At 40.5% G+C, this 24,238-nt stretch overlaps 1 protein-coding gene across 1 annotated transcript in view; it reads left to right on the plus strand.

The window, feature by feature from the left end:
- The window catches only part of rbpjb (recombination signal binding protein for immunoglobulin kappa J region b), a 50,812-nt gene that overhangs the window by 22,089 nt on the left and 4,485 nt on the right, over nucleotides 1-24,238 (plus strand). The window contains exons 2-10 of the mRNA XM_008287419.1: nucleotides 5,360-5,398; nucleotides 13,256-13,351; nucleotides 17,328-17,493; nucleotides 17,812-17,986; nucleotides 19,520-19,657; nucleotides 19,977-20,089; nucleotides 21,082-21,222; nucleotides 21,381-21,536; nucleotides 21,659-21,762. Coding sequence (XP_008285641.1) covers nucleotides 5,360-5,398; nucleotides 13,256-13,351; nucleotides 17,328-17,493; nucleotides 17,812-17,986; nucleotides 19,520-19,657; nucleotides 19,977-20,089; nucleotides 21,082-21,222; nucleotides 21,381-21,536; nucleotides 21,659-21,762 — 1,128 coding nt within the window. The remainder of the gene's footprint in view (nucleotides 1-5,359; nucleotides 5,399-13,255; nucleotides 13,352-17,327; nucleotides 17,494-17,811; nucleotides 17,987-19,519; nucleotides 19,658-19,976; nucleotides 20,090-21,081; nucleotides 21,223-21,380; nucleotides 21,537-21,658; nucleotides 21,763-24,238) is intronic.

The following is a 24,238-nucleotide window of genomic DNA, read 5'->3' on the forward strand; positions in this document are numbered from 1 at the left end:
GAACATTGTTGTTGAGGGTCCTGATAACAGGTGTGTTAGGATTTCCTGCCTGAATATTAGAGCTGCAGTTCATGTTTGATCGTAGAGAATTGTACTCTGTTGGTTGATTTGTCACTGCTGCTGTTCGGCCATAGTATCCGTCACCCTGACTGTGTGCAGACGGACACAGTGAGGAGGAAGAAGGAAGGTTGGAGGGAAGAGAGAGCAAATTAGCAAAACTTCTCCTCTGACTCATTAGAGGGCATCATGTGCATTAAAAAAAAGATGTGAAAGCAAATTTTGTGTTTAATAACCACTTGTTTAGCAGCTCTAGCAGATACAGACTGGACTGAAATTCAGAGGCGAACCTACAGAAAACAATCAACAAAAATAGGCGATAAAGAATAGCGGATTTGCTGTTAATCCCTTGAACCCTAAAACTCACTGATAGGTTTGAATGAGGTGTTTTTATTTGAAAAAATTGGGTTTATTAAGGTGGAAATGGGGGGGAAAGAGGAGTAACATTTTTTTCATAGCGAGAAAACAAGTATGGAAGCTAATTTGAAAAATAAGTGGTTGAATATCTATAGAACATTGAGCCACCTTTTGTTATTCTGCACAAAAAAATATTTTTGAGTTCTCTCCATCTGCTTCCTACGCGTGTCTTCCTATGATTAATGGTAATAATATGATGAAAAGAACAGCAGAAGTCTCCCAGTCAACTTATCCGTATATTGCACAGCTCTGAAAAGTCACAAGCAATAATCCAAACAATTATAAAGGGGAAAATTTTAAAAGAAGGCGGGAAATAAAAGTTACAAAACAAGCAGGAGCATCTGTAACAGGCTGCATATACCGTAGCCACAAGAGCCAAAACTTTTGTAAAACTAATCACAATCCAAGTAATTCAGACACCACATTTATGTCAGAAAAAAGCCATAAGATTTTAAGACCAGTACTTTTGACGAACTGCCTTGAAATGTCACATTTCATTATCGGCTAGCCTACCAGAAAAACTGCACATGCAACAGTCAGCATGCCTTTCCTTGCCTTTGCAACTCTACCTGTTGTGGTTTCCTGTGCTTGGTCGTCTTTTCTTGTTGGTGTTTGTGTCTCGAGTCGGTTTGTTGAGGTAATTGGAAACGTGGACGGTGGTTTTTCACAGAACTTGTTCACCCATCTCTTTAACATTTGACTGCCTTCAGCTCTTTTTGTGCTGCTATACATCGCAGAGAAGCTTTTTTTGCCGTCCACAGTGTTTTCGTATGACCTCATTAAAGTACCTGATTATGGTTGAGATTAGTGACCTGGATTTTGATGCGTACGTACTGTAGCTACATATGAAATCACATCTGTTATGTAATTCAGTGGTGTTTACTGTAAAAATAGAAAATAAAAAAATAGATTATTTTAAAAAGTGAGTAAATGCAGCCATGGGAAACTCATTTTACGTGTGCAAACATGATTTCTTGCACCCCATCTCCAACCATTTCACCTTCCCTTTCTCCCACTGCTTATACCTCTAAATCCTAAAGTTTTATCTCTCCATGCATCTTATTCTCCCTCTTTCCACAATGCACCATCCACTCCTTCCCTCGCCTCGCCTTTAATCTCACCCTACACTTTCCCCGCAGTATTCCTTCCTCCATCGCTCCCTGTTTGCAGCGGTTGGGTTGAGGTTTAGAAGCGGGAGGAGGGGAGAGAAAAGAGAGCCGTCTGGAATCCATTAGCCAGTTGAGGCATCACTGTTTCACTGTGGGAACCTTATTGATTGCCCTCCTTTATAATTATTCCACCTCCATTCCCTCCTTCTGGCTCTGGCACCAATCATGCTTTCAGTTTCTCTCTCTTTCTCCTGACCTTTATCCCCCCCTTTGCCTCGCTCACTTGCTGTTTTTGCTATTTTTGTCCCTCTTTTTGTGATATCATGCCTTTTTTATAATAACTTGACAGTGTGCCTGGCTGGCAAAACTCCTAACCAGTTGAGTGACACAGTATCTCTGTGTTTGTTGATAGCATGAAAAATGTATTGGTATACTCATCATTTGCATGTAAAGCTACCCCATCCAGCGCAAGTAGAAAAGCTGAATCACTCACACTGTGTCCTTCTCGTAAACACTCCAACACCCCTCCGTACAGTCACCCTCTCACGCTGCATACCAGTACCTGCTCTAGCCATGTGCCAGAAGCTCAGTGTTGGTGCCTTAATAGACAGATGTGATAAACATAGGTGATGACGTGAATCTTTGGGAAACTTTGATTTATAGCTGCAAAAATTAGTTGATTAGCCGTCTGACAGAAAATTAGACTGTTTTGCCGTTGAGCTGTCTACTTTTCTAGAAAAAATGCCAAATGTTTTTTTCTTTTATAAATGTGAGGATTTAATGCTTTTTGTTTTCACACGTGATGGTGAACTGAATCATTTGGATTATCGACTGTTAATCAGGCAAAACAGGATGTTTAAAGACATGACCTTGGTCTGTGGGAAGTGAGTTAGAATCGAGTAGTTCCTGATTCTTGGCGTACTGATTTGAATAAAAATCAAGTTTCTATAAATAAAACAAAACGCTGTTTTCTATGCACCAAACATGGAAGTTTCCAATCGACTGAATTACAATATGTAGCGTAATTGAAACTGACTAAATAGAAAAAAAGTAGCAAGAAACTGTGAGTCTATAGCCTTTTTTATTTGGAAATGTAAATATTCATAATTTAATTTAAAGCCTGCTTGTGTGACTGGAACAGAATGCAGTCTACATGTTCTGAAGTAAGACTACTAGAAATGGAACAGGTGTCTTTTTTTTTTTTTTTTTTGTTGCTGTTGTTAATCACCCGTAGTTTTTTTTACACAGCTTCTATCTGATTTTAAATTGTGATCATTTACTGAGACGTCACAAAGCCTGCAGACGAGGGCTGTAAACCATACCGGACAGCCTTAGAGCTCTGGCTCCACCTTTGTGTTCTCTTTTAGGATGATGCTAGTTGCAGGCTTTAATCTGGCAAGCGTGTGTGTGTTTGTGTGTGTCGCACTGCCAAAGATTTGCAGGTAGAACTCACACTTCAGTAAGAGCTCTCTGTGTGCCATATTGCTGTAAAACTGTAATTTGACTAAATGATCCTAATTAGACTAAAATTTTTTGGTGCATAGGGCATGTCCTGTTAAAACCCAAAGATCAAAGAGAATCAGTAGAAAGCAGATCATAACCACTAATTTGTTGTTTTTGCTTTTATTGATTTATTTGTTTTTTACGTTCTTTACACACTTCTTATCTCCACTGTTTTTGACCATCCATTGGTTTAGGTTCAGGTGTCTCTTGATATTCCACTGAGGTTTGTAAGTGAAAATATGCCAGACATTTTTTGAGGTTTGGTTTTCAGCATGCATCTTTAGTTCTGTTTATTTACACATTGTTATAACACATAACTGAATAGTTTAAAATTCAGTTATGTTATAAGGATAAAACTGATTAAATTACTCAAATACATTTTGATTGGCAATGACTTGCATTAAAAAAAAACAATTTCAGACTTCTCTTTGATATGGTGCTGTAAGTGCTTTGGCCCTGCTTTTCTGTTTTTGTTGCAAGGTTTATTTAATTACATTTTGATGGATTTTTTTTATTTACATCTTTGCAAATTAATGGGCGTTACTCTTTTAGCGCTGAGGAAAATGTTCAAACAGTTCTCGCCAAAATCTATTGCTTATAACCAGCGCCACACGTCAGTACTTTACCATAAAATAGTCATCCCCCGCTGTGATGTTTTTAGATTAAAGCCCTTTTCTGTAAAGCTGGTGTTCGAAGTTGGTTTTCGGCATGCGCTGTATGACTAAGAGTTTTCAGGTGTGACTCAGTCAATTTTACTTGAAGTTGACTTTCCATATTTAGGGCAGAATCCTCACAGTGCTTGGAGGTGTATGGCACTGTTCTAATAATGGAAATGAATGGTTTACTAAAGCTAATATCATGAAGATGCAAAGCTAAAAATGTCACGACATCAGACTGAGTGGAAAATACATCATGGAAATGCTTGAAAAGTAAAATGAGCCACGATGTGTGTGTCATCCTCCCAGTTTTAGGTTTACATGACATATATCACCCCTTGCTTTTCTTCTTTGTAGATTTAGAGTGTTGGGGAGGCCTCCGAGCAGTCCAGCACCCCGCGGCATTGCAAACACTTTGACTGTCAAATAGCATGATTTAAATACTTAGAGGAAAGTTGAACTGTTTCCTGTGTGTCATGTGGGGGTAGTTGTACACCACGGACAGGCTGCAGATTATTTAGAAAACAGCTGAATCATTAGTTTCTGAAATGTCTTTTGTTCATTTCTGGGAGAGACACAGATATCTTTATGGTCGGGAGAAAAGCACCAAGTTCCTGTCTGCAAATATTATTACCACAAGTTTTCACCTCTAAATACTTAACTTTGAATAATTGTGCGCTGTCAATGTGATTGACATTTTTTCTTCCTGTATTTTGGCCCACGCCACATCATTTGCTCATTACGTTAATCAGTCTTGCTGTTACGTGAGATTTTACACCATCCACTGTTCAATTCAAATTAATAACGAAGTGATTACAATCATCCAGTATTTTTTCCTTTTATTATCCAGAAGAATTAACCTTGTCGTGTCTAGTTTTCAAAATGCAAAATGCTGCCTCAGACCAACTGAAATTTGCCTGCAGCTCCTCTGCACCATGTCACTGGTTCCACGTTTAAAAATTCAGATCTGCAAACATAAAGCTTGAAAACAATATGGAAGTATCAGTTACATTTTTATTAGTGCTGTGCCTTCAATGGATTTAGCTTTGTGTAGTCAAAAAAGTACGGTTTGCATCACCGGCGTGTTGACAACGTGCTTAAAGCTATTGATTGTAAAAACCTAGATAGCAAAGATAAGCATGTGTACATATCCACTGAGCACACTTTGAAGTCACTGTAACATCAAGTGATCCACGCCTCATTGCTGAGTTTCAAATGTGTGCTGGCCGTCTAGGAGCTGTAGGTTTTTCTGCTGTTGTACTTGAGTTTCTGAAATTTGATAGTAGCAAGACGTGTGAATGATTAGTTAGTCTGAAACCGGGAGCTTTTTTCCATTAATGCACAACTTGTTTTGACATGTCATCGATAGGAATTACTTGGAGTAAAGTTCCTTGTGTGCACCTGCTTTAACCTGCCTGCTGCCATTAAAAGCACAAAAACACACATCACGACACTTGCCTCTGTTTGCGCACACTACCACTACACACAGTCAAGGCCACAGTGTGTGTGTGTGTGTTTGTGTATACATGCACCACTTTGTAGTGCAGTGTTTACTCTGTATGTGTTTGTGGTTGATAACCAGCCCACTCATGTTTTCTTCTCACTCTGTCTTTGCAGGAAGTTCGGGGAGCGCCCTCAGCCACAGCGCCTAACACGGTGAGTTTGAGCACACACGTATTCCCTTGTTGATCTTGTTTTATTGTCATCGTGGTATTTGTATGTCTGTGTTTGTGTGTGCTGCAGACAGAGGTTTGTGAAAAAACTGCTGAAGAAGACATGCCTCTTCCACAAGTATTTGGCATGAGATTTTTTTTACAGCACAACCAAAAAAAAATTGTATATCATTGCGGTCAAATACTTCAAAATCCTTTTATACTTTAATACATATAGTTCACATGAATACCAAAAATTATATAATTATCATTTTTCTTTCTCTGATCCTCTTTTTAACTCCTTTTTTAAATAAGCGTTATTATTGTAGGACTTGAAATACCTCATTTTTTTGTGTAATTTCTAAAAGTGGCAATGTAAATTACATGAGAAATACATCTATAGTAACCACTGGTAAATGTTACTCTTGTAGTTGTTGTTCTTGTTACAGCAGCGTTGCATGCGCTGGCCGGATCGAGGATACTGCTGGTATCGGACATCTGTTATCTGTTGGCCCTCGCTGTTTTACTTCATTTTTGTTCTTCTATTGATAGTTTATTAGTTAGATCTCTGCCGTGTCAAGTCCTTTGGGACATGTGTTAATATGCTTGTGTTGAATAAACCTAATTTTTTGCAGTTGTTTTTGGAGAAACAAGCCAGAGAAGTAATATTTCACCTTATCAAAGAATAGCTTTGACTAGCTGCGCTGCAAGTTTTTGATTATTCTGTTCTTCTTAAGTTTGTTCCAAGTCATTTGGAGTGGCATTTGGGTGAACACACAACGTTGATGGATGTTGTGGCTTTCTTATAGAGGCTTGTGTGTATGCGAGTTGGAGGCCAAATGGGTGTGTATGTGTATGCACTTGTTTGCCTCTTGGTGTTTGTCTTTGTTACTGGGAACAAGCATGGGTTTGCCTGTGTGTTTTGTGTCTGTGCATGTGCTCGCTCTTTGCGCGTGGCACTCAGCGGGGAAAATGAGGGGTTGCATATTGCCTGGAACAGCCAAGCATGGTTTTGGAAAAAGGGGCCCCAGCACCTTTTGATGTGTCCCCCTCTTCATTCATGTGCTGCCAGTCCGCTGGCTTGCACTGGCCCTTCGATTTGTCTGATGGTTTTTGATGGCCAGGAACATGACGGACATGAAACACTCTTTGCCCAGCAGCCGAAAGGCACAAAACAGAACTGCTTTAGTGTGTTTGTGTGTGTGTGTGGTTGTAACCCTGTGTAGCATCATGCTCTGTTCTTTGTGTTTGTCTATGAATCTGCCTCAGTGTCGTCATGTCTGCAGGTTTACGAACACCCACTTGTCCCCCTTTGAGCAGCTATAGTTCCATGATATTTAGTTGGGCAGCAACATAAACCGCTGAAATAGTGCAGCATCCTGCAGGGGCTTTTTAGGGCAGCTAAAGCTCCAGGTCCTGCAGGGCCGCACTGTCAGGAAGGCTACTCAACTGGAAATACAATACATGACACACATACACTGGAAATGAGTGCACATGCATGCACATGCACATCTTAGATTCAGACAGATACACAAATCTACACGCAAACAGACACATGAGCATGCAGCCTGGATAAGCTGCTGCCTCTGCTGGGGGAGCCGCCCCTTCAAGGGCCAATTCTCCCAAACAAAAGACGAAGGGCCAGCTCTGCAGAATCCATCGCCGCAGATGGAAAAGCTTCACAGAAACTGCTTTTCACTTATCTACTTCTTTTGTCAAAAACTTTTACATTCAAACTCAAAATCAAGGCCTGACAACGATTGCTTTGGCTGCAGCTATTATTTAATGTGAAGGGTTATGCTGGTGTGTTATTTTTTTGTTTTTCAGTGGATTTTTTAAATAGTATTTATTTATTTATTTTTTTAACTTACAGTGGATAACACATTTGTGGTTAATTCACATGTGAAATCCCTTGTTTCTCCGTCACAACAGCAGCTTAATGTACCATTCAGCCTTCACTGTATATGAATTACATAAATTTGTTTTTATCCACCTCATTCATTGTTGATGCTGCAGGCTGTGAGACAACTCACCCAAGTGTCAAAATGACAAGATTTATTAGCTACTTTTCACAGTGTTCTGAGGTAGTAAAATATCAGCGCCAAGATTCAGTGCAAGCTATTGCAAGATCCTGTTGTTTCAAGCAATTTTCTCTCCATATCTCCGAGGCTCACAAGCATCTTCTGGAGGTCACACATCAAGCACTGAGGCAGGCGTTTCGTCTGTAGGTCGCCGCTCCTGGATTCTCAAATGGAGCATATGTTTAAAAGGAGGCTAAGCAACCTGAAGTGGTGGACTGTTAATGTTTTAACCCAAGCCTGACACGACAAATGTGTGTAATCTACCTTTTGTGATGCATAAGGGGGCACGCTAATTGCAGTCTGATCATCTTAATTGAGCTATTTCACAGTGCACGTGTGTATTAGTATGCCCCTCCACTCTTTGTGTGTGTTCGAGTGTGTGTTCACAGGGGGTCTTGTGACAGGCCCGCTCTGCTGTAGACGCTGTGGCAGATGTACAGGACAGATGCCTGTCTGCTCCGCTGCATCTGTAGCCTGGCTAAACCCTGCACCCCCCCTCACACACACGCTCACACAAACGCACACCCCCCATAGTGCCTGTTGTTGAATCTGTGTCTCTTTTTGTAAATCTGTCTGGCACATTTTTGTCTCACATCTCAAGCATTTCCCTTTTATCTGATCTGTTTCTCTCTCACTCAATCTCTCGTCCCTCCCTCACTCCTCACCTCTGACACTCCTTCTTCTTCTCCTTTGCTCGCAATTGCTGAACGCCCTTTTGCACATTTTCTCGACCTAAATACAGCCCAACAAAAATTAAACCCGCTGCTTAGATGAAGTTCCTCTGTCACTTGATTCTTGTCTGCCACTATATCTTTTTTCTTTCTGTGTGGCTGTTCGCTTTTCTGCTGTGATGGTTCAGCTCCTCTTGCAGGCCTGCGCTGTCATTGCTTGTCGGTTATATCATATGTGGGTGTGTCTGGTTCACCTGAACTTGAAATGCCCTCTACCCGTACGTTCTGTCTGCAGAAGTTGGGTATTCATTTCTACCTCTGCGTTCAGTGTATTTGATTTGGAGTGTTTTTAATTTAGCCTCTCTTGCATTTTTTATTGCATGCTAAATTGCACAAAGAATTTTTTCAGATGAGTGTCTGCACGCTACTCTTGCACAGGAAGCTGAGCTGTGCACTGGTCACTGTCGCTCTCACTTCTCCTTCCGTCTTAAGCACGCAGGAAGAGACTGACTCTGTGTGTGTGTGTGTGTGTGTGTGTCGGTGTGTGTGTGTGTGTGCGCCTGCCTTTCACTATGTGTAAGAGATGAGTGATCACTCAGACGTTGCTGTTATTAGTTAAGCATCACAGATCCCTTTTAGTTTTAGTTTATGTACCTTCCCCTGGTCCTGAGGGTTTGTTAGGTGTGTTACATCAGTATCGTCTTCACAGATATCATGTCATTAATTATAAGCAGCTTTCGGGCTACAGTACTCTCATTATTGTCTGATTTTCACTCCTGGAAATGACCTGAAAGATTTTTGACTGTTGCTTATTGCTGGAACCATTTCCTGTCTCCAGTCGCCTGTCACTGTTAATTGTGCAAAAAACCTCTGGTGTGACTGTGTGGTATGTCATGTGCCTGGCAAACGCATGCAAGACTACTTATGCTTAGGAGATGAATGTTCTGTGGTTACATATTTATTGACGCACACTTATACTGTGACTAGTTCTTGTCATTTTGTCTGAATTTTATTGCGCGCATCCACGTGGATGTGTTATGTAGATTTACCAGCACAAAATATTCCTTTTCTTAACCCATATTCTGAAAACTACAATATTAGTATTTAGGATTCTTTCCTGGCTACGAATGGATATTTGGGTGGTGACTATGCACGACAGCAAGCGTAAGCACTCAGCAAACAGAAGGCAAAGAGTCTCTCTTACCTTATTTGACAAAAATGTGTGCGTTCTCCTGTTATTTTTGGTGCGTGTGAGTTTCCTTGGGTGCTGGCTTAGACCTTTTTGAGGGGTGCCAAAAATTCTTCTGTGCAGGAGAAACCCTGCTATTAATCTGTTCACATTGCTAATGAAAATTAATATTCTTATTTACATGCAACAGCACATAGTTTTTCAACATTTTCTACTGGTGGCAGGCTTATTAGACTGTTGGAGTGCTGCTTCCCTCTTTCATTACTTGTGTCTTCTTGAAAAGGTTGGCATTGCTTATGTCAAACTCCTTCATACTGACCACAAATATGGGCTTTTCTTTATTTTTTTAAATTGATTTTATTGTGTTTAATGTGATTGGACAATGTACAATACTCGATATGCTGATACTTGAAATGCCAAGAGGCTGTCTACAGAAAGGTCCTGCTATTTTCTTATAGGATTTAAAAATAAAAAAATATTCACAGTCACAGTTCTCGTGACAAATGTTCTACCTTTGTCATTTAAATTAAAAAAAAAATAAAAAATACTTGTTTAAAGCTGTTTTGCATTTTAAGCTACTCATATCGGGCTCATTTTTTGTGGTGTCTCATGTGGTAATGATCCATCACATGTTTTGAATCAATTACACAATAAATAATGACCTGATGTTTAAAAAAAAATATCTCACAAGAGGCAATGTCGTAATATCTGTTCCTCATATCATTCATTGCAAACGTTCCCGATTTAGACACACGTTCTGCATGCTGAATGAATACTTGATTAAATATGTTTTCCCCCTCTGATACTATTTGTCTGTTAAAGTGTAAAGCATAATCAAAGATGCCAGAATTCTCCCTGCAGATTTCTTGTGCATTATTTTACACACATTTTTCCCAGAATCTAGACTGACACATTTGGTATCTTGGTAAACACAGAATTTCATATTAAAATCGAGTGGGAAACCCAACCCCACTAGATTTTAATATAAAATTCAGTGGGTTTAAACAATGCTTGGCCACACAACACAAGTTTGTATAGATGGGTTTGTGTTATTCATTTGATCATAGGCTATTGTGTTTCATGTGATCGTTGCCACATGTGGGTGCATCTTTGCTATCTGTTGAGGGGTTATTTTAGGGAGCTCTGAAGTGACTGTCAGTGTGAAAGAGGGCATTGCAGATGACAGTACATACAGAACCACAATGAGTGAAGGCTTAATCTTATGCTCAAGTATTTCAGTCTTCATGGGGAATGGTCTCTCCCCGACCCAGCCACAGTGGTCTGGAATGGTTTGGTGAAAGAGTGTTAACCACAAGCCAAGGCTGTTGCACGTAACCTACCCAACACTAGCGTTTGATTGTGGTGTCATGAAATAACTATGTGGCAATGTTGCCGAATATTTGATAAAGCTATTTCCCTAATTATAAGGGTGACCGTGATTGTGGCTGATCTAATTCCATTTTCCGTTCATGTGCTGCTTTTACTTCCCTTTGTCAAAATGACAAGAGCTGATTGCAAAGTGTTGTTAACCTCAGCTCAAACCCCACTGACAAAGCACAGAGATTATACCACTGAACACATCCTCAAAGATTATCCATGACCTCACACATGTCATTACTGGCTACTTTAAGCTAATTCCACTGGGAATGTGTTTTAGGTTGCCTGCAAGTAAAACTAAGAAATGAAAGTTTAGTTTTATACCAGAAGCCATTAGAGAGTGATTGTTAGTTTACCTTGTTAGTAGACTTATAAATCCACTTTTTGTACCTTTTTTGTTGTTGAACAGACTTGACACTGCTGTTAATACATAAACAGTTATTTACTCTTAAATTGTGAGATAGTTTTTACATAGTGTTTATGAGTGGAAAATAATTGTATGTGTTTGCTTTGGACTTCATTCAAAAGGTAAATCTTGGCAAAATATTATCTTCATCATACCAGTGGTAGAGCTGCAACAATAATCAATAATTTGAGTACTTTTCAACTATTAAATGAATTGATCCAATAAATTTTTAAAGGAAAAAATAAGTTGAAATTCATTGATTTTAGTTTCTTAAATTTGAATCCTTTTTTTTTTCTTAACTCTTAAGGTAGTAAAATGTGTCTTTGAATTGTGAAAATTATCGGAACAAATTTATTGACAGTGAAAATAATCGTTAGTTGCAGCCCCAACCAGCAGCTTAATCCACTTTTCAGCACAAGTGGGGGACACATTCACTGAATGTAAATGAGATGATGGAAAACATGATGTGATTGACACAGATAGCGGCTGTGTATAGGAAGGTGTGCGTGTCTCTCTCTCTCTGTGTTTCATATCTGTGATGTCATCTTTCCTGCAAGAGCAGCAGGTCACAGTCACCATCAGAGACATGACATGTGCCCTGCAGGCCTGACATCAGCAGGTCTGGACTGTGTGTTCTCTATATAATCAATCAGAGCTGTGAGTACAGGAGTCTCCCTGGGGTTAACTGTGTGTCTGTGTGTATGACGCTGGTGAGAGCATTGTTCACTCACCAGAGTAGATTACGTCCTTTAATGCAGTCAAATCTTAAGCACATCCATGCAAATAAGTAAAAAGTTTCAATCAAACCACTGCTTTTGACAGAGTTTGGCTGGAGTTGTAAGGGCCTTTTTCCTGGCTTGATATAATTTTCTCCATGTGGTGTTTAAATGGTATCAGGCTGCTTCCGATCAGTTAAATGGCATCAAATGTTTGGAGCTCTTGGATTGCACCTCTATCAGTTTCAGTTGTATTGGCTGTTAATCAGTGATTTCGAAAATACTGAACACACAAAAAGCACGATCTAGCATTGCCATGAGACTGAAATATTGCTAAAATAATTGTCTCATCACACCGTGAAGTAAGAAATAAAGCACTTTCCAGTCCATTATTAAGCGGATATAAACCACAATCGCTCTCAGCCGTCCTTCGTCTTCTGTATCCCCCTCCCACAGCTACACTGTGAGGGGCCCCTTGCTTTTCATAACAAAGGCCCTGTCTAACCCGAGCGTGCGGCTCAGTATTGCGTGGCAGAGTGGAAAGCTGTATGTGTCTGAGTGGGAAGCCCTCTGAGCGCCCCGGCGTGTCAGGTGTCACTGACATCTGTGCGTATGTGCGGCTTGGGTCGGGGTGTGTTACTATCCACGCATCTGATGTGTCTTAATGGTGCATCCAAGCCTGATCTTTCACCTCTGTGCTTCTCAGTGTTGCATGAGTTCTCCGAAATACCAAAATAATTTGAGGCTTGTGTATGTAAAGAAGGTGGGGTGGTGCAGGGGGAGATGGGAGATTTTGGCAAAGTTGACAGAAGTAATTTGAGCTCGGACCTTGCAACATTTTGAAACGAGATGAGGAATCTTTGCTAGTGAGCTCAGCTCTGTTGTTTTTGTTTTTTCAACTCTGGTGTTTTCTTTTTCCTTTTCTCTCTTTTTTTTTTTACCTCGCTGCCCCAATCCGTATTCTTTCCCTCTGCATCTTCGTCTCCCCCTCTCCCTTCTCTTCTCCCCCATGTTCCTCTCCCTTGCTCCTCACTGTCCCTCTGAGCCGGTCGTTAACAGTTCAGCCCACCCCCACCCTCAAATGGACCCAGCTGGGGGAGAACACAGCTTTTTGGCTAGCAGATTGTGCAGGCTCTGAGGCTTTCCAGAGGTCATTGCGAGTATACTGTATGAGTTTCTGTATGTTCTCATTCCATACTTGACACTCCGCGCGCCTTTATTCTTTTTCCATCCAGCTACGCTAAAGCATTGCCTTTTAAAAGCTGCTCGATAATCCTCGGTGACCCCTTCACCACCCCAGAAGCTCCCTCTGCTTCAGCTTTATGTCGTCACACCAAATATCACTTCACCTCATCTGCCAGATCACAAAATAGCCTCTTAATGAGTCTTTCTTTTTTCTCCCCCCTCTTTTTGTCTTGCAGAGAAGCAATGAGGAATTATCTGAAGGAGCGAGGGGACCAAACTGTTATGATCCTGCACGCTAAAGTTGCACAGAAATCCTATGGCAATGAAAAAAGGTGAGTGGAAAATAAGCAGCAGCTTCTTTGTTAGTGCCCTCCATCTGTGAAGGTTTCTGCAGACTTTGATAATCCTTGGATAACAAAAATACGTCATGAAGCTCTCTGACTATTTAACAGATTCATAGGTTGTGTTTTCATACCATTATGAAGCAAATGTTTGAACTGGGGCTGCAAGGTGGCTCGGTGGTTAGCATCGTTGCTTCACAGCAAGAAGGCCACCGGTTCGCATCCCGGTGAGGACACCCAGGATCTTTCTGCGTGGAGTTTGCATGTTCTCCTCGTGCAGTGTGGGTTCTCTCTGGGTTCTCCGGCTTCCTCCCACACAGTCCTAAAACATGTTGAGGTTAATTGGTGATTCTAAATTGTCTGTAGGTGTGAATGTGAGTGTGCTTGGTTGTCTGTCTCTAAGTGTAGCCCTGTGATAGACTGGTGACCTGTCCAGGGTGTCCCCTGCCTTCGCCCTAAGTCAGCCGTGACCCTAGTGAGGATTAAGCGGTGTATAGATAATGGATGGATGTTTGAACTGTGAAAAAAAAACAACAAAATAACGCAAATGTGAATTAGACTTGTACATCAACTTCTCTGGAGTAAATATTGTAGGCTGGGTAGTGTTGTCAGAAGGTGGCGCTATAGACTACGTACACAGTTGTAATAAACAGAAGAAGCTTAAAACAAAGCCAGTTGTTTGCCAAAGGCTAAAACAGCATGACGAAGGAGAAAGAAGCAAAACTTTGGCTGTCTATAAGCGATGTAGAGGGTAATTCTGTCTCCCTTCGCAGCATTACGAATGAAATTCGTATCATCTCCTGGCTACATTTATTGCTGTATATATGTATGTGTGTGTGTGTGTGTGTGTATATATATATATATATATATGCTTATATTAGCTTAGCATAGAGACTATAAACAGAGCACCATGCCTAGTTTGACTTTGTCTGAACACAATGTGACCCACCAGCCCCTCGAAAGCTCTCCAGTTAGCATGTTAAAGGTTGTTTGTTTAACCCTCACAAAAGCTGAAATACAGAAAAACACAAGTTATCGTTTTGTACAGGTATAGTTCAATGTGGTAGTAGTTACATCAAGAACACAATTTCAGTCTCATAAGAAAATAAATAGGCTACAATCAAATTTTGACCACTGTAACATACCACGTATTGAGTCGTGCATAACTAGCATAGCAACATAATAAGTTGGCCTTGTCTTGTAGTCTTTGTCCACCTTTGAGAAGTCAACGCTTTTATGGCGAGGATTTATGGACAGGTAGCATACATCACTCAAGGGGATCAGGCTAAAGAGTGGATAGAAAACATCCATTCCAGCTTGCCTTTGTGTCGAGTGGGTATCTTGACCTCCCTGAACTCCCATATCGACAGAGGTCAGAGGAGGAAATGAGTGGTGACCTTTTGCGTGAGGCCGTGTTCAGGTGAAGGCCGCAGAGAGCCGGTAGGACAGGGAGCAGGAAGAGGAGAGTTAGGAGCTATGAGAATAAGGGAGAATAAAGTCTTTAGGGGGAACGTCCTGGTGGAACAACAGTATTTGGATGTATGACTTCAAGAGCGAGAGCATACGGGTCTTAGAGGTTCATGGGGCAACCTAACCTGTTTTTACCCTGCTTTGTCGTGTGAGTGAAGGGTGATCACTGGCTGTCGCAACACCTACTTTTTTTTTTTTTTTTTTGCTCTGCTCTCTTGAACGTGTCTCTTCTTCCTCAAACCCTTCCTGTAACTCTGCTCTCACCTTTCTACTTCTCACTTTCAGACTTTTTTATAGCTTTTTCCTACCCCCCCCCATCTCTTGCTCATTTTGCAACTCTCTTCAGCTCCCCATTCTCTGCTTGTTTTCTTGGCCAAGCTGCAGCGCTGCTTGCGATCTCATCAGGCCTATCTCTTGGCAAATCAGCCGTTGCACGCCAACTCTGAGACACCTCTGAGAGTTGGAGCACAACAGGAGAGAAAGAGAGGGAAAGAGGTTGAGACTGAGATGAATTCCTCAGATAATTTTGAGCTGTCTTGTCCGGTTAAAGTGACACCAGTCAGGCAGCAAGAGGAACCATTCAAACGCTCTTGTCGCATGTGCTTGTATAGGATCAGCTGTCTGTGCTGCTGAGTTGCTCAATGGCATGCCAGTGCAGGGCCTGAATTTGTTCAGTTAAGATCACAGCTTAAGTAACCAGTAGACCATCCAGCTTCAATACTGACAAATGTCTGAATGAGTCTGCTAAGCAAGTCCCAAAGGTGTCTCTGCTGTATCACAGCCACAATCACTGTATTGAGATACACAGTCAGGTATGTGTGCATGTCAGTGTTTCTAAATCCTCTGGCCTGCACACCCTGTGTTCATGTTTTTTAGTGTGTCTGTCTCACACCTCTGATTACTTCTTTCTGTATTGTCACAAGGGAGCCCAAGAAACCCCAGAAAGTGGGTGCATGGAGAATTTTAATGTGCTGTCTCCCTCTTTGTAGCTGCCTCTTTCTGTCTGCGCTTTTTATAGGAGGTGAAAGTAGACAAACACCCACAGAGACAGACACGGGTGTTGCGAAATAGGTCGCTTTCCAGTTCCACACTGACGCACATGAATTTATTTGAAGTGTGCTGGTTCAGGAATGACTTGATTTCTCTTTTGACGAAAGCTGAACTTGTCACTTTTTCGTAATGACGTTTTTTTTTTCTTGACATCAGTAATGGTATTTCTGGAGAGAAGAACAGGAAAAGTATGCAGTCTCTAAAATGGAAGAAAAGTTGCTTTTTATTTGAAGTGCTGGTTTATATTTCCTCAGTAGATCATTTCTGTGCTGGACTGATCATGGTAACATCTGCTAGATTAAGTTTGACAGCCTCAAGATAGAGGGTTTGAGCAATTGTACAAAAGAGCACGTTGATACAGGTTTTTGACTGTGGTTGAAGCTCAGTACAGGTCTGCCCTCTTCTGGTGTAAATGAGGAGATGCACATCGTTTGGTTCCTATTATTACAGGGTTTCAGTTTTTAAGTTGCCCACATTCTGACTGAATTGCTCTGTTGTAGTTGGGTCTTTGAACATATGCTGTTTGAAAATATTATTTCATATGTTTTATTTTTTTCACCAAGCTTTTTGTGCATCTTTAAAGAAAATATTAACCAAGTAACTGGACTTAAATCGGTATGATATGGCAGGCTTTAGACTAACTTTATTTTTACTGTTAGCACTTCCGCTACCAGCTCTCTCAGCACATGTACTGATGTGGCCTCCAAACAGCACAGTATGCATGGATGTCAAGATTGACAATAACTTGAAGCTTGATTTTTGTAAAATGCTTTGAACTGTGAATATATTAATTTAGTCTTTTCCCTGACCTTTTTGCATATCACACTTGTAAACTGAGCACAGGTGAAATTCCTCACTTCCTGAATGAGTGGCTAAGTTACACGCTAGCTAGAAATGCCTCGAGTCCCCCACTCAGATACTGCAGCGCACACAAGACAGTGTGATCAGAAAATGCTTTGAAAACAGTGAAATAAGGCATTCTAATGTCAGATTTACCCAGGTTGAAACCAAGTGGTCAACATGTACATTACTTAAATGGAAAAGTTTTTTTAAAAACATTTTAAACATCCATATTACAGTTATTTAATTGTGATTAATATTTGTTTTATTTATCAGCCCTGCATTAGCTATAGTGATTGAATATAATGTTTTTTCTTCTTCATTGGCTCAGTCAACATTTACCTGCCTGCACCTGCGCATTCAAGTCAGGATCTCTCTCTTTCCACCAGCCTCCTCCTCTCTCTCTCCTCATTTTGTTTTTAACCTAATCATCTATAAACAGCTTCATCTTTGTAACAGCTGACTGGAATGTTTCATGATTCAGGCAGGCATCACGTCTGTATCTACAAATGTAAAACTACTTTGATGATTGTGAAATAATTTCTTCCTTCATGTTGTATTGGGATTTTAATTTCAAGAAAATATTCATATATGTGCTTGTGTCCAGGTTCTTCTGCCCTCCTCCCTGTGTGTACCTGATGGGCAGTGGCTGGAAGAAAAAGAAGGAACAGATGGAGCGAGACGGCTGCTCTGAGCAGGAGTCGCAGCCTTGTGCCTTCATCGGCATCGGCAACAGCGACCAAGAAATGCAACAGCTCAACTTAGAGGGAAAGGTACAACACCTGCCCACACATACGTAATGTCACTCTGTCATTTACATTCAGCTTTTTATATGCCTTAGTGCATTTGAAGGATTTGTGTTGACAGTGGTGACAACGATGCATTAAATATTGAGGGAAATCGTGATTTAAATTGCTGTAAAATTCACATTTTGAATCAGAATATGGACTGTGTTCTTGTCTCACCTGACTGGTGGCTATACCATTTTTTGGAAAAGTTCTACAGTTTTAATCAATTGCAGTTAAAAAAAAATGTGTCTAATGATTTATTCTCTTTCTGTTTCTTCTCCTGCCCCCCATCCATACCACCAGAATTATTGCACAGCCAAAACCTTGTACATATCCGACTCCGACAAAAGAAAGCACTTCATGTTGTCTGTCAAGATGTTCTACGGCAACAGCGCTGACATCGGTGTCTTCCTCAGCAAGAGGATCAAAGTCATCTCCAAGCCCTCCAAAAAGAAGCAGTCCCTCAAAAATGCTGACTGTGAGTCTGTTTGACACATTTGAGTCCCATACAGATGTTTTACTTGTTTAGCCCATGTGTATCTATCTTTATCTCTTACACAGTCTGCTACTGCAACAAACTTAGTGATAGCTGTGCTCGTATGTACTAAACACACCCAGCCGTGTTGTGCTGTGATGACATGCATTTCCACTGCAGACTCACAGCCAGAGACATTCGACCAGGGCCAGGACAGGCCCTTTTTGTTCCCTGTTCTCAGTCGCTAAACTGTGCTAGATATGGGAGAAAAATCTGTCAAGTCACTGGATGTGTAGCTCTCAGTAGTTAGCTTATTTTGCAGTTCACTGATTGTTTTCAGAATTATCAATACTATGTGAAAGGTGGAATATGCGATTCCAATCCAACACAGTTTTTGTCAAATGCAGTGATCATGTCTAAATACACAGCTGGCTGTCTGTTCTGAGCATGCACTAAAAATAATCAGATTTACACAGCCCTGCCTTTGTAAATGAGGCCGGAACCAAGTGGATTTGACTGATGTACACAACACTTTTGTAGTGTATCCTGTGCATCTGTAGCACAGGAGCTGAGAGGAGAGGAAGTGAAAGGGCTGTGGGACTAAAAAGAGGTGTTAAATCTGCCAAATGCTATTTGTATAAACATTAAGTTGCTGACATGTTCCTGCTTTTGCTGCTTCACACTGGAAATACTGCAGGATGCTATTTTTGTGTAGACATACACATTGTGTAGACATAAGAGGAAATGTAATGCGTTTAACACTGAGTTAGCAAAGTTTTATAAGCAGTTTGTGTAAACTACTTTCTTTTTCTGGGTCGAGAAGATAAACACAACTACCCTTACTGATGTTTTTTAACCGTATTGACTTCCCTAAACTAGTAGAATGAGTTCAGGTGTATGTTAAAAACATTATATTTAGTTAAACGCTCCAACGTTTGAGCAAAAAAGCAACACGATTTTGATACACATATGGGCACAGACTCCAAGCCCTAATAAGAGTGTGGCCTTTGAAAGATATAAAACTGTTGTTTTTCTGAATTTTAGGCTATAAATGTCCACCTTTTTTTTTATGACCCAAAAAAAGAGTCAAAGCCTGACTGACTATGTCCACCTTGAAACTGCTGTGTACAGATATTTTAATATTTTACCTTTTGCATTTCTTTGCCTTGACTACCTTTTTAAATTTCTGTCGCTTTTTATTGTGTTCTCATGTATTAATTAGATTCAGTTTTAATGCAGTAATATTTTGATCGTTATTCATTGTGTAAAGCACTTTGTACGTTTTAAAAGTAGCTGTGTAGTTTATAATGATCAATACTATTTCTAACCACTAGAGGTCAGTGTAGCTACAAATTGATTATTTCAGCAGCACACCTGTGTCGCACACAAGCACCCCTTTGGTTTCCGCCGTGTGTCATGTCTGCTTTCATCCCTGTTATATCACACGTTTAACACAGCTGACCTGTAAGCAGCGTGTCCATGTTTGGGTCATTGCGTAACCTTCCTGTGTTTGCATGTTCTTACCTCTGTCCACAGTGTGCATTGCATCGGGGACCAAGGTGGCACTATTCAACCGACTGCGGTCCCAAACAGTCAGTACACGTTATCTACACGTGGAAGGCGGAAACTTTCACGCCAGTTCCCAGCAGTGGGGTGCTTTTTACATCCACCTGTGTGAGTGTCAACAAGATTACAATTTATGTCTGTAAGAAAACCAGTGTACAAAAATGGAAAACTTCAATCATGTGGGAGCTCAGTTTGAGAAGAGTGAGAAAAACTTGATGAGGTTTCCCAGCTTGTCACTTTCTTATCATATGTTTCTCTTTCTGTTCATTGTAAATTTAACCCAACGCTTAATGATAGTAATCACACAGCTGATTCATTATAGACAAACGGAATGACTGACTGAATAACAGTGGGTTCTAGTGTTTGAAAGGCAATGAGGCTCTTGGGCGTTTGTTGCAGCACTGATGTTTTTTTTTCGTCTTTCCAGTGGATGATGAGGAGTCAGAAGGAGAAGAGTTCACTGTGAGAGATGGTTACATCCACTACGGCCAGACAGTCAAGCTGGTTTGCTCTGTCACTGGCATGGCGCTGCCCAGACTGGTAACAGTTACATCATTGGACTTGCATATAGACTGTAATAAGCTGAGTCAGGACACTGATTCATGAGGCAGCAGCTAAGAAAATACAAAGACGACTGACTGAGAGAATCAAATTGGGAGAATATAGTGGAGGAATAGTTCAATATTTTGGGTTCAGTGAATAAATTGGTTATTATGTCAAAGAGCAGCTTGCAGGTTGGTGGCTTCAGTGAATAAATGTGTGTGAAGGTTAAGTCACAAAAATGACCAAGTTGCCCGATTACAGCTGCTCAGACTCACTACTTCCTACTACTACACAGTGCGCGAATGTATGTGATATGACATAATGCCGTCTTTTTCTGTTTTTATTGAGTTGTATGTCTCAGAAAACAAATAAAATCATACTTTAACATTTCAGACAGAAAAAAGAAAACATTTACATACATAAATTCACCTTGCAAGTTACTCTTTAAAGGAATAGTTTGACATTTTGGGGGATATACTGAGTGTCGCTCTATTTCTTGGTCTACATTAAACTGCACTTGGGTGATTTTAGACTTTGTACAAATGAAACAACCAAAGCACCACAAGGCACCAATCATTTGATTCCTTTTACCTCTTTGCAAGAAAGCATATATGTTTCCTAAACTGTCAAACAGTCAAGATCACATTTTTTCCTACCTAACAGACATTTTCAATCACAGTTGATCTTAGTTTGTTTATAGTTAGTCGTGTTTTGAGCTAGTGATATGTATTTATATATATTCTGCTCCCATTTTTCTCCTCTGTTTTTCAACCAATTTTGTGTCCTGTAATTTTGCCTTCCATCATTTCCTTCTGATTTAATTTCACATCACAGTATTTTTTTTTTTATCAATTTCCTCAATTTCTACTTTGTTTTCTGCAATTTCCTTAATTTTCTGTCTGTCCTGTTTTTATATCCTTCTCTGCACCTTTTCTCCATTATTCCATCTGTCCTCCAGTTGGCTAATGTTTCCTCTCTTTGCTTTTCAGATCATCCGAAAGGTGGACAAGCAGACGGCGCTGCTGGACGCCGACGACCCAGTCTCCCAGCTCCACAAGTGTGCCTTCTACTTGAAGGACACAGAACGCATGTACCTGTGCCTTTCCCAAGAAAGGATCATCCAGTTTCAAGTCAGTGATACTTTTATGTCGGCTGTTTCTACACGTTGTTTCATGGTCGAGGTCACGTCACCCTCAGATTTCGTCAGGCATAACAATCTTTTCTGTTTCCTGTATGGAGATGTGTGAGTCAGGTCACCTCATGTCTCCGTTTCTTCCTCTTCTGCTAGGCCACTCCATGCCCAAAGGAACCAAACAAGGAGATGATCAACGACGGCGCCTCCTGGACAATCATCAGCACAGACAAGGCCGAATACACTTTCTACGAGGGCATGGGCCCTGTCCACTCGCCTGTCACCCCTGTGCCTGTGGTAGAGAGCTTACAGGTACACAGAAGAGACATTTTTTGGATACACAGACTCCAGCGGGAGGTTTCAGCTTTGTTGTACTACCTCACTAAATGCTGCTGCAGGTTTTGTGTTTTTATTGTACTCTTCTTTGCCTGCAGCTAAACGGTGGTGGAGATGTCGCCATGCTGGAGCTGACAGGACAGAACTTCACTCCAAATCTGCGGGTCTGGTTCGGAGACGTTGAGGCGGAAACCATGTACAGGTGGGTGTTTGCTGCTGTTTCCTTTTCTTTGTGTGGGTCAATTAATCGGAGTGTATTGTGTTTCTTTCTCACCTCTTCTGCTTTTTATGCACACTATAATTTACCAGATTCCATTTCCCAAGCAAATGAGATCCATTATGGCTTGAACATCTCTTTTCTTCCTTTTAACAGAAGAGACGGGATATATAGACCATTACAAGTGGTTTGAGGAGTTATCAGGTCTTAGACTCGCACAAAATGATGAGGTTTTAAATGTAATGACTATGATTGTGACATGAATTGGAACTGAAAAAGCTTTCTGGCAGACTTCAGACTGCACCTGCTGAAGAACACAATTTAATAATAAATAGAATTTAATAGAAATAAACATCGATCTGCTTTAGTGTTTTAGTTGATGGTAAATTGTATGAGTCATGTTGCAGCACATCTTTGCCCATCAAAGCTGCAGTGGAATGGTTATTGTGTTTTGAATTGGCTAAACATGCTAAAGTGTTGTATTTTTCTAAAATCCATGTTACTTAGCTTCTCCTCTGTCATGCTGATTTTATAGAGGGATTCCTTTTATTGTTGCCACCCACCAAGATTAAGTTGGACATATGGAACTAGAGTATGACAGTACACAGTGACCAATTACCTACCTCAGTACAGTACTGCAAACCTACTGAGGTGTTTACACCCATGTCTAACTAGATTTGTCCACTCATTTCACAGTTGTATATAGTATTTCTAAGATTCTCTGTTCTGCTTCGGTATAATTTTGGGCTTTTGCATGATAACCTTGTGGTTATGTGATTTGGTCGTCTTCACCAACACCACTGAAACTCTGTGATGTACATACCACAGTAAAAAATAAACCAATGAAATGATTGTTTTAATATTAAATTTGAAAACAACTTGTTATAAGCTTTCCCTTAATAATGATCATAAAAGAATATTTCTGTTATTTAGAAGAACTGTTATTTGTGCTGGGCTGCAAGGTGGCTCGGTGGTTAGCAACGTTGCCTCGCAGTTAAAAGGTCCCTGGGTTCGTATCCCGGTGAGGACATCCAGGTGTCCCCTGCCTTCACCCTAAGTCAGCTGAGATAGACTCCAGCCCCCCCCGCGACCCTAGTGAGGATTAAGTGGTGTATAGATGATGGATGGATGGATGGATGGTTATTTGTGCCAAAAAGATTGTGATAAATAGCCACATTTCTATGTCAACATTTTTCTAAACCAATGTTCATTTGACACAAACAAGAAATAACAGAAATATAAGCGACAATGTGAATATTACAAAAACTGTGGAATGTCATCCTCAAGCATTTTAAGTAAACTACTGTATTATAAAACCCACTCATCCAGTTTCCTATCAAGACTTCGATGTGAGTTTTTGTCGTATTTTTTGTTTCTCTGAAAAGCTTCAGATGCAGGTGGCTCAGTGTGTGTTGGTCTGCTACTACTGTGCCTGTCTCTTCTGCTTAGCATCCTCCATGTGTTTTTATTGTGTAAAGACTATTAGGAAAACCACAGAGGTTGTTGCACACAGCGTGCTAACACACAGACACACACACGGCTGTATGTTAACAGTCTGAACGATACCACGTCATGTTTTCAGCAGCATCAAGCTCACATTATGAGCTATTGCTAAACAAGCCCAAGCAAGCTGAGTTAGCCATTGTGAGTACAGTCTAAGTACAGTATCTATGACAGGTCATTACTTTGGGTATCCTTGGCATCACTGAAAATAAGTATCACAGTACCAAAGAGGAACAATCCCACAACACATGGAAGATGCAACATATGAAACTCAGCTTATGAGGCCCAGTAGATCAAATAAAGCTGCAAAATCACTCAACATGCAAAAATGTAGGTTTGTGTGAGGAGGAATGTGAGGTGTGTCTGTGTGAACCTGATAATTATGTACATGTTTATGTAGGTGCGAATGTTTCCCATGATGATAATCGTATGTGACAGGTTCAAATTATGAATTTCTGATTGCTTGAATAAAGACCAAATGTGTGATATGTTGAAATATAACAGTACTGTATTCAGAGCCTCACTCAAAACACATGGTCAAGTAATATATCCTAATATATATATTTATAGATATAAGACCATGAAATTATACCGAGCATGACGCATGACGTTATTAATGTTGCTCTCTCCCAGACAGAGCCAAGTTAATGTTTGTAGCCACGTCCACTAACGGACATTTCACAGGACAGGCTTCTAGTTAGGATGTGTTGTTATCATACATGAGTCTGTACTTTATACAATATACTTATCAATATGGATTTGTAATGTCATCAAATAATGTGCAGAATGTTCTAGCAAATGTCAGTAATTTAAGTTTTGGACTTTGGAGTATTTGATTTGTTAGCACATTAGACAAAGGAGCCAAAAAAGAAGAAGCAAAGCCTCCATCTGATAATTGATGATGGTTATTTTAGCTGTAATTCTTATGAAGAACCTCATCAAGATTTAAATGTTGAGC

This window comes from Stegastes partitus, unplaced genomic scaffold (assembly GCF_000690725.1).
Source record: "Stegastes partitus isolate 25-593 unplaced genomic scaffold, Stegastes_partitus-1.0.2 Scaffold499, whole genome shotgun sequence".
Lineage (NCBI taxonomy): Eukaryota > Metazoa > Chordata > Actinopteri > Pomacentridae > Stegastes > Stegastes partitus.